The 11,078-nt window shown below is 45.5% G+C and overlaps 1 protein-coding gene across 1 annotated transcript; it reads left to right on the forward strand.

Annotated features, from left to right (window-relative positions):
- Nucleotides 1-1,476: 1,476 nt before the first annotated feature.
- PNP (purine nucleoside phosphorylase) lies at nucleotides 1,477-9,463 on the forward strand. Its single transcript, XM_025391930.1, has 6 exons — nucleotides 1,477-1,812; nucleotides 4,631-4,800; nucleotides 6,774-6,877; nucleotides 7,075-7,250; nucleotides 7,364-7,554; nucleotides 8,753-9,463. Exons 1-6 carry the CDS (start codon nucleotides 1,802-1,804, stop codon nucleotides 8,968-8,970), a joined length of 870 nt encoding a protein of 289 aa, XP_025247715.1. The 5' UTR covers nucleotides 1,477-1,801; the 3' UTR covers nucleotides 8,971-9,463.
- Nucleotides 9,464-11,078: the final 1,615 nt, after the last annotated feature.

An 11,078-nucleotide genomic window follows, 5' to 3' on the forward strand; every position in this document is an offset into this window, starting at 1 on the left:
CCAGTGAGTCAAGATCATGCCACTGTACTCCAGCCTGGGTGACAGAGTGAGACCCTGTCTCAAAATATATATATACAGACAACATATCTTTACAAAAGATGGTTTTAGAAGGTCCCTCTGATAAAAATTAAGTAATATGTTAAAAAAAAAAAAAAAGTACTGTGTAAAAATCAGCATGGAACAGAAATTGAGGGTGGCAGCATTGGATTCCAACATGTGAGAAGTTGAGTAGTGCCAAACAGATGCACACATCCCATAAGTAACTATTTGTGGTTATTTAAGAACGAAATATTTTTCTTTCAATTTGTGTGCATTGTTATTTTCAAAGTGCTAATAAGTTCTCAGGAACCAGCCACTCGCTCTGTTGTCCAGGCTGGAGTGCAATGGTGCGATCTCAGCTCACCGTAACCTCTGCCTCCCAGGTTCAAGCCATTCTCTCTGCCTCAGCCTCCCAAGTAGCTGGGATTACAGATGCCTGCCACCATGCCCAGCTAATTTTTTGTGTTTTTAGTAGAGACAGGGTTTTGCCATGTTGGCCAGGTTGGTCTCCAACTCCTGACCTCAGGCGATCCGCCCACCTCGGCCTCCCAAAGTGCTGGGATTACAGGTGTGAGCCACGGCTCCTGACCTTCATATATATATATATGTATATATATATTTTTTTTTAATATTACAGATATTGTTTTTATTCTTGTGTCCCTAGCACTAGAACAGTACTGGTGCATAGATGATGCTCAATAAATATTTGTTAAATGAATGAGAAAAACAGTTGGAAAATAGTGGCTGGCCACAGAAGTGGGTAAAACGGCAAGCTGAAAGAGTTTGGAGGAAGGAAGAAGTGGAAGATTCCAATAGCTAAGAAAGGACCATTGATTTGTGATTTGATGTAAGGTTGGTTAATTTGTAAATGTGGGGAGAAGAAATAGTTGTATTCTACCAAAGACACGCTATTTATGTTATATTCTGATACCCATGTATTCTGATAACAGAATTTTCCTCTTGGGAAGAGTCCTCTAGTTACCTGAATTGCTTGGATCAGTATTGCGCAGATCAAGGGATTATCTGTGTCCCTACCCACCAAATCCGTCCTCATCCTTTCCGTCGGCATCTAGGACCCAGGAATTCTTGCCTGAGAACTTTTTCTTCTCCCGGTCTGGGCCTGGATGTGCTCTCCTAAACGCTGTATCCTCCAAGTAAGAACTGTTGCCAGGGGCGACCCAGCTTCCCTTGTCCAGGCAGCAACTCAGACACAGGCTCGCTTAATTTTTATTCTGGGGTTGTGCAATCTAAGGTTTGAAATTTTTTTCTTTTTGAATCTCTCACGGTTTGCTATTGACACAGCTGGAATGAGGTTGCAGGGAGAGGGCTGGGGACTTTCCTCTCGACTTCTAGCCCTATTTCCGCACAGGCCTTCTTGCTGGGAATTCCTGCCCTGCGGACTGGAATGGGTACGGAGATGAAATGCTGGGCGCGCTCCGGTCCGCCCCCCAACCCCGCGCCCCGAGGGAGAAGGTTTAGGGCTGGGAAGAACTCCGATTAGATTTACAGCCCAGGTTCAGCCGATTGAATTAGGGTGTGTCACCATGGAGACGGGGCCGGCCCGCGTGCTTGCTTGCCATTGGCTGGGGACTCCAGGGCTGGGGATATAAGCCAGAGCCTAGACCAGTGAGCGAACTGTGCGGACCAGACCGGGCAGCCTTGCTCAGTTCAGCATAGCGGAGAGGATCCGAGCGGATCGGAGCACACCGGAGCACACCGGAGCACACCGGAGCAGGTTCATCGAGAGGGCTGCTGCGAGACCATGGAGAACGGGTGAGGCGGGCATCAGGCCCGCAGGACCCTTGGGGAGGGGCGGGTGCTGTGAGACCCGGGAACCTGGCACACTGGGCCCAGAGGGAGCCGGGGAAGGGAGCGAGCCGCCCAGGGGATGCAGAGAGGCCTGGCACGGAGCCTGTTGTCGGGGGCAAGGCGGCAGAGTCATGTGGCAGCCAGCGCGGGCAGGGACGCACGCGGGAATCGAGCTGGGGTGGCGCCACCGGAGCAGGAAGGGGACAGTTTGGTGCGGTCTAAGCTACTCCGTAAAAGCAGCCGTTGTGTGTCTCCGTGTGTGTGTTAGGGGTACAAGTGGAGATTGAGTGTATGGAGAGAGAGAGATATATATATATCCCTTACTCCATACCAGGAGGAGGTGTCCTCACCCCCTGCGCTCTTCATAAATTCCCATGCTAGGGTCTGGGTAAAGCTGCGAGGTACTTTGGTGCTCAAATTCGGAGTTCCTCCTTTAGAGGAAAGATTGCTCACCTCCTTTGCCAGTTGCACTCCTCCCTTCCTTCCAGACTGGAAGTATGATAAACTCAGTGGGAACTGACTCCTAAGTGGAGAAGGAAATCAGTCATCGAACTGAGCAATAGTCCTCTGCTCACTTCCCCCACCCCAGGCCTTTGAAAACTCTTCTCTCTGCTTTGGTCCTGGATGTCCCAGTCCAAGTGACCTGCATTAGGCATCACAGTTGCTTTTGGATGCTCAGGGAGACAGGGTGTTCTTGTGGGGACTGATAACCAATGAGGAAGTGCTATGAGTTGTAGCTAGACATGCCATGTGGTGGCAGCTTCACACACCATTCATTTCCTTTGCACCTTTTGGGGCCGCCATTTGATTAACATTTTACCAACTTAATTGCTTCTCTCCATTATCCTGTGGCTGTGTTGACCAGCCCCCAACCTACCGTATCCAACTGCTTCCCTGAGGGTAGGCTGGTGTATTGTGCAATCATATCTGGTTTCCCAGGCTCTGCTTTGGGAGTAAAAAATTTCCTGTGAAAGCTTGGTTAGTTATGTTCAGCTCTGTCACACCTCATTGCCACCTCTGAAGGCAATCTTTGGTCTTCCCAGATGGGTGTGAGAGAACTGGACTTGGAAATGGAAGAAAAGTAACACGGGTTGATTCTTGCTAGTGTAGGGGTTCTGGGTAAGCGCCCTTAGGTTCCTGAAGAGCAAAGATCCTCGGTGGAGAGAAAGGAAACTGGAAGGAGGCAGAGAGGGGGAAGGACAGGAAGAAGACCACAGGCAGGTGGAAAGCAGGAGAAAAGTTCAAATACTGTGTGTAACAGAGCCATAGGTCTTTAGAGGTTGTTAGCAAGTATTCAATTCATTTTCAGATCGAGCCTATAAGGTAGATGGGGCCAATTTACATTCCCTTGTTTATACCTGAGAAGATAATTTGGAGCACAAATTACATGCCTAAAAAGACAATATTGAGACTAGAATCTAGGTTGAGTTCTGCTTCCCTCTAGACCAGCAATTCCTAAACTTGGTTTTATTTTATTTTATTTTATTTTATTTTATTTTATTTTTCTTTATTTATTTTTTGAGTCGGAGTCTCTTTCTGTGGCCCAGGCTGGAGTGCAGTGGAGTGATCTCGGCTCACTGCAAGCTTCGCCTCCTTGGTTCACGCCATTCTCCTGCCTCAGCCTCCCCTGTAGCTGGGACTACAGGCGTCCGCCATCACGCCTGGCTAATTTTTTTCGCCTGGCTAATTTTTTTTTTTTTTTTTGTATTTTTAGTAGACGGGGTTTCACCGTGTTAGCGAGGATGGTCTCAATCTCCTGACCTCGTGAACCCGCCTCGGCCTCCCAAAGTGCTGGGATTACAGGCATGAGCCACCGTGCCTGGCCCCTAAACCTGGTTTTAACATCAAAATTACATGGGCTTCAGAATCCATTTTTTGGTTTGTTTTTTGTTTTGTTTTTTGTTTTTTATATAGGGTCTCACCCTGTCACCAGGCTGGAGTGCCAGAATCTGTCTTTCTAACAAGCGTCTGCTGAGAATTAGTGTAGTCAGTCCTGGTTTAGCCTTTTGACAACCAGTACTGTGGACTGGGTCTGCTTTTTTGTACAGCAGCTTATCTAGTTTCTTGTCTGGAATTAACCCCTTTGTGATCTGGGGAGCTAAGAATGGTATGTAGACCTCTACCAGGTGTGTTCTCATTGTGTTTTATTGGTCTGAAAAAAAAAAAAATGTAGCCCTTAAGTCTTTGGCTGAGGAAGGAACTGGAGGGATGAGGGTTCAAAAGGAAATCTGAGTTTATCCCTGCCTTCATGGTAGTTGGTCTTAATTACATTTTGAATGTCTTTGGGGAATAGGTAAGGTAATAAGGGGAATTTTACTAGGTGGTCACCACCCTCAGGAAGGGCTTAATCCTATTTTGAGTACTCTTATTGGGCTCCCTCCTGGTCAAGCCCTTTTACCCACCCTAATTTGATTATTTCATTGCACTTCCCTGTAGACTCTGATCCCTTCCTCTCTAAACCTTTGTCATAAGGATAAGTATGCAACTTGCCAGTGTTCAGTAGATCCAACACTGGAGTTGGGTCTGTTAGTAGAAACAGGCTTTATTCATTTTTGCCAGGCTCTGGAATGGAGGGAGTTTCATATCAGACTTGTAGTGGGCTTGATTCAGAAAGAAGGGTGGCTGAGTAGATGGGTGAGCATAGTATGGCCTCTCCCTCTGTGCCAACTTCTCTGTCCCTGCTGCCTCAGTGTACCTGCCAGCCTTTTTGCACCAAAGGTCATTTGTCTGTGATGCCCTTGGAATGGGAGCAGAATTCACCTTGATGTTTTTTCTCCCCTAGATACACATATGAAGATTATAAGAACACTGCAGAATGGCTTCTGTCTCACACTAAGCACCGACCTCAAGTTGCAATAATCTGTGGTTCTGGATTAGGAGGTCTGACTGATAAATTAACTGAGGCCCAGATCTTTGACTACAGTGAAATCCCCAACTTTCCCCAAAGTACAGGTACTGACAAGTGAAAGCGGGGAATGGGACTGAGGGATGTTATTGGGATTCTGTGGGACACAACCAAGGAGGCCAACGTTTCTACTCCTTGACCTAGCATTTCACTGAAGACAAATGTTGTAAGAGAGGAGAAAAGCCCACCGTGAGTCAGAATGACTCAGGAGATTCCTCTAGCAGACATCCCACAAGAGACAGGGCATGTGTGTGTCAGTGGACTGAGACCAAGATTAGCAGAGGGCCAGGTGACAGGGGCCAAGTAAAGGGCAAGGGTCATTTATTTGGTTTACTTAATTTCTCAAATAACTAACTTCTGTTGGTTTATTTATTAATTTTTAAGATTTCTTTCTTCTTTTCCCTGGAGAGTTAAGAATTTTTTTTAAGACCTGACAGCAGGAAAAGACTTTTAATAGCTATTTTTTTAAACCCTTTGAAACAAGACTGGGAGAGCAGAGGGGGAAGGTGTGGGAAACATTAAGAGAGGGTGTATGAAGGGCATACTTCTTTAAGGGAGATAGTAGTGACGTTGGCTCCATTGGCCACTCCTACCCCCGGTGAGAAGGGCACTGCATTAAACGATAAGGGGGTTATAAGCTTATCAACATGTTTATTTTTTATACTCCACTTGGGTTTCCTATGTCAACTTTATTACTGTTTTTGTTTCATTTTGTTTTTTTTTGCCTAAGCTCCTCTATCTTTGAGAATTCCTCAGCTCTTCCTCTTGGTTCTGGTCCCTCTCCCATTCCCTAAGGGATAGGTTGACCATCTATTAGAAGAGATTGCCAGATAAGGGAGTGGTAATAATGGCTGTTATGTCTGTGGGGAGTTATCTTTGCTCTCCCACGCACCCCTACATGGACGTGTGTTCCCATAGGACTGTTCTATGGGTCATAAGGAAAGAGACTTGCATGTGTTCAAATTCTTTTCCCCTAGTTCAGTAGCCTCTTCTTTAGGAAGCCAGAGTAAGTATACTATGAGCTTGCTTGCTGGACTGAGGAGGTAGGTAATTAAGTTAGGGCAATATATAAGAATACATGTTTTGAGAACTTTGAAAAATTTGAAGAGGTCTGTAATTACTGCATTCACTTTTTTTTTTTTGAAAAGGAGTCTCACTCTGTCACCCAGGCTCAAGTGCAGTGGTGTGATCTCGGCTCACTGCAACCTCCGCCTCCCAAGTTCAAGTGATTCTCCCACCTCAGCCTCCCGAGTAGCTGGGATTACAGGCATGTGCCACCACACCTGGCTAATTTTTGTATTTTTAGTAGAGATGGGTTTTCACCATGTTGGCCAGGGTGGTCTTAAACTCCTGACCTCTTGATCCACCTGTCTTGGCCTCCCAAAGTGCTGAGATTACAGTCGTGAGGCACCTCACCTGGCCTATTTTTTATTTTAATTTTTATAGATTTACAGGGGTACAATGCAGTTTTGTTATATGGATATACTGCATGGTGGTGAAGTCTGTGCTTTAGTGTAACCATCACCTGAGCAGTGAACATTGTACTCATTAGGTAATTTCTCATCCCTCATCCCTGTCCCACTTTCTCACTTCCGAGTCCTCAGTGTCTATTATTTCTGTAGGTCCATATGTATACATTTGGTTCCCACTTATAAGTGACAGCATGTGGTATTGAACCTTCCATTTCTGAGTATCTACTTTTTTTTACTCCCTTTTTACTCTCTGGCAGTATGGCTTGTATTATCTTGAAATTTCTTTAAAAAGCCCTTCCTACTTTGTATGTTCATGCTGAACATCCTTACCCCATATCTCTAATCTCAGGTTGTATTTGTATAATTATGAGTAATGCCTGGCTCTCCCACCAGACTTAAACTTTCTGAAAGCAGAGATAATAATGAGTCTCTTACTTAATTATATCCTAACATTTTGAGCAGAGCAAGTAACTCACAGTAGGTGCTCAATGGATATGTGTTGCATGAAAGTATAATCCCATTCATTTCTCTTCCTTTTTTGTATACAGTGCCAGGTCATGTTGGCCGACTGGTGTTTGGGTTCCTGAATGGCAGAGCCTGTGTGATAATGCAGGGCAGGTTCCATATGTATGAAGGGTACTCGCTCTGGAAGGTAAATCAGGGGAATAGGCTGGTTGGATCTGGAAGAGGCAGGAGAGAACTATCTAGCCTCTTTCACTACCTAGCTATCTGGGCTAGGTGGATTTTTGGTCCCCTCTTTCCTTTTCTTTCACAATGTATATCATGCATTTCCGTGTAGCTGGATTGATGAAATTTTGTAAAAATTTTTTCTGACCTTTTGCTTCAAAGGTGACATTCCCAGTGAGGGTTTTCCACCTTCTGGGTGTGCACACCCTGGTGGTCACCAATGCAGCAGGAGGGCTGAACCCCAAGTTTGAGGTTGGAGATATCATGCTGATCCGTGACCATATCAACCTACCTGGTTTCAGTGGTCAGAACCCTCTCAGAGGGCCCAATGATGAAAGGTATGCATCTTACTCTGTTTTTTTCAGATGGGTAGGATTTAAGGACTTCTCTAGGAGCCTTGGGAGAATTTTTAAAATTCCATTTATGTGAGATAATTCAACCTGTGTCCTAGGTTTGGAGTTCGTTTCCCTGCCATGTCTGATGCCTACGACCGGACTATGAGGCAGAGGGCTCTCAGTATGTGGAAACAAATGGGGGAGCAACGTGAGCTACAGGAAGGCACCTATGTGATGCTGGCAGGCCCCAGCTTTGAGACTGTGGCAGAATCTCGTCTGCTGCAGAAGCTGGGAGCAGATGCTGTTGGTGAGAAGGGGAATTTGGCTGGAGGCTTGAAGAGGGAGGGATTTAGCAAAATGGGACTGGGAAGGAGTAGGAGATAACAGGCCTCATTGGATTGAGAGGATCTGATTTCAGGGAAGGGTGAATTAAACTGACTTCTTGAAATACAAAGTGGTGAGATTTGGTGTAGCATCAAATCTCCTTACGAAGCACCAAGGGGTTAACAGCTGCAGTGCTAATGAATGACCTATCCATGATTTGATGGCTGTTTCTTTTTTCTTTTTTTTTTTTTTTTTTGAGATGGTGTCACGCTCTGTCACCCAGGCTGGAGTGCAGTGGCATGATCTTGGCTCACTGCAACCTCCGCCTCCCAGGTTCAAACAATTCTCATGCCTCAGCCTCCCAAGTAGCTGGGATTACAGACGTGTGCCACCAAACGCAGTTAATTTTTGTATTTTTAGTAGAGACGAGGTTTCACCATGTTGGCCAGGCTGGTCCTTGAACTTGTGATCTCAGGTGATCCGCCCATCTCGGCCTCCTAACATGCTGGTATTACAGGCGTGACCCACTGCACTTGGCCAATTTGATGACTGTTTCTAAGAATTCTAAAAAATTCACTATAGCCACCTTCTGTACCTCTAGCTGAAGATGGAACTCTATCATTAGGATTGACTTCAAAATTGCCACAAATACAGAAATGAAGCATTGCACTGGTGATTTTAAGAAATGTGTATTTATTTTAGGCAATACAGAAGAACATACCTCAACAATAATTTAGCTGCTGCTTTGGATTTGTTTTAGGTGGGACCTTGCTCTGTTGCCAAGATTGGAGTACAGTGTCACCGTCTCTAGCTCACTGCAGTTCTAGCTGCCTGGGCTCAAACAATCCTCCCACCTCAGCCTCCTGAGTAGCTAGGATCACAGGCATACACTACCACATCTGGCTAATTTTATTATTTTTTGAACTGAGGTCTCACTATGTTGCCCAGGCTGGTTTCAAACTCGTGGGCTCAAGACATCCTTTTGCTTTGGCCTCCCAAAGTGCTGGGATTACAGGTGTGAACCGCTGCACCTGGCCATTACAGGCATGAACCACTATTGCACCTGGCCATCTTTGGATGTTTTTTGAGATTTTTAATTCTTGTTGAAAGTGAGGCTAAAGGGCAAGGAAAAGAGTTATTTGAGGATCCTGACAGTTGGTTTCCATCTTTCTCACCATCAGGCATGAGTACAGTACCAGAAGTTATCGTTGCACGGCACTGTGGACTTCGAGTCTTCGGCTTCTCACTCATCACCAACAAGGTCATCATGGATTATGAAAGCCTGGAGAAGGCCAACCATGAAGAAGTATTAGCGGCTGGCAAACAAGCTACACAGAAATTGGAACAGTTGGTCTCCATTCTTATGGCCAGCATTCCACTCCCTGACAAAGCCAGTTGACCTGCCCTGGAGTGGTCTGGCGTCTCTCACACAAGATCCAAGTAGCTGCTACCTTCTTTGACCCCTTGCTGGAGTCACGTGCCTCTGTCCTTAGGTTGTAGCAGAAAGGAAAAGATTTCTATCCTTCACCTTTCCCACTTTCTTCCACTAGACCCTTCTAGTGCCAGATCCTCTTCTCACAGCTGGGATTACAGGTGTGAGCATAGTGAGACGTTGGCGCTACAAAATAAAGCTGTTCTCATTTCTGTTCTTTCTTATACAAGATCTGGAGCCCATGCCCTACCACGCATCTGTGGAGGTGCCCAGGATTTGACTTGGGCCTTAGAACTTTGCACAGCAGCTGCTACTAGCTTTTTGAGATAATACATTCCTGGGGGCTCTGTTCTGCCTTATCTAAATCACCAGAGACCAAACAAGGACTAACCCAATACCTCTTGGACTTTATTTAATGTCATAATATTATCAGAATAAAGAGAAAGATGAAATAGTTTCATTTTTTGTGTAGCTTGGGATGGGGCTGAGGCACAGGACAAGATTGACATGAAAGGATGTGAGACCACATGTCTTGTGTGACTATCTGCTTCTCAGACAAGTAATTAGGAACTGAGATGAGATAGTATGTGAGTGTAACAAAGGATGAAGAAGGGCAAAATGATGAAAGGTGGGAAAGAGGTTACGAGATGGTAAGGAAAAGTTAACTTCTGGCACTTGATGGCCACTTCCGTCAGGCTAGTCCTTCCTCTCTCCCTTGCCTTCTGATTGTTTCATTTCCTGTCTATTTGATCATAGCTGAACCAGTTCACTGATTAGCCTCTTCCTTAGTTCCCGCTTCCTTACCAAAGCCCTAATTATATTTCCTCTTGTTTGCCTTTTCTCTCCTACTCTTCTCTAACGTCAGTAACCACACTCTCCATTCACTCCATTCTGACAAGGCAGTGGTAAACGCCTCTCTCTGCTGTCAGCCACTCTGTTGTTCATTGGATTGCTGCCAGCCCCAGGCAAACCTGTGAAGTTGGTTCACACTCTGCTTCTCTTTGAGTGTCTGCTTCTGTCCTTCCACTTCCTTTCTGGGCTCCAGTCTTTCTCTTTACTTGGTCAGAACCTCCCTGTGATACTGTATCCAGGCATTTCCCCCTTGTTGGCTCACTGCACTATTATCTTTGCTTATCAACTTGCATTCAGCTGGCTGGCATGTTTCAAAACCACACTGCCCTCCCAGGCCTGTGTGCCTTTTGAGAAAGACCAGTCTGGAGGAGCCTCTAGTAGTGACAACATTTTAGTTGTTAGTGGTATAATACGGAAGAGATATTTTGCACAGGCTGCTTTGGAGAACTTTCAAATTATCCTTTGTTTGGTTAACTGACCTACTTAACTGCCCAACACAAAGAAAAAGCATCTTGGAGTGGCTCTGTCTCTTGTTTTGACACATGGTCTCACTCTGTCACCTAGGCTGCAGTGTGGTGGTGTGATCTCAGTTCACTGCAACCTCCATCACTCAGGCTTAAGTGATCCTCTCACCTCAGCCTCCTGAGTAGCTGGGACCACAGGTGCATGCCACCACATCTGGCTAATTTTTGTATTTTTTGGTAGAAATGGGGTTTCGTCATGTTGCTGAGGTTGGTCTCAAACTCCTGGCTTCAAGCAATCCTCCTGCTTCGGCCTACCAAGGTGCTAGGATTACAGGAGTGAACCATCCTCCTGGCCTTGCTCTACAATCTTAAGATTCATTTACAAGGTCACCGTTGTATAACGCTTGTACAAAATGAGTACAAAGTCACACGTGGGAGCTCAAAGGAGGGACTGATTGTATACACCCAACAGTGAGAATTGGGTAGATTAGGGAAAGTTTTTTTTTTTCTTTTTTTCTTTTGCTTAAAGTGGTGGATACTTAGGTAAAGTTTTATAGAAAACTTTGAGCCTAGTCTTGAAGGATGAAGCAGGGGAAGAGGATTTCACATCAGGATGAGCCAAAGCAGAGCTGCAAAAAGTACTAGGCATGTTCATGAGTCATTGTCACAACTGGTGTGACTAGATCAGGACATGAAAGGCTCTAGTGAGACAGGCAGAAAGGTAATTGGTTTGAGGAGAGCTGCATTTGGTACTTGGCT

This window comes from Theropithecus gelada, chromosome 7b (genome assembly GCF_003255815.1).
Source record: "Theropithecus gelada isolate Dixy chromosome 7b, Tgel_1.0, whole genome shotgun sequence".
NCBI lineage: Eukaryota > Metazoa > Chordata > Mammalia > Primates > Cercopithecidae > Theropithecus > Theropithecus gelada.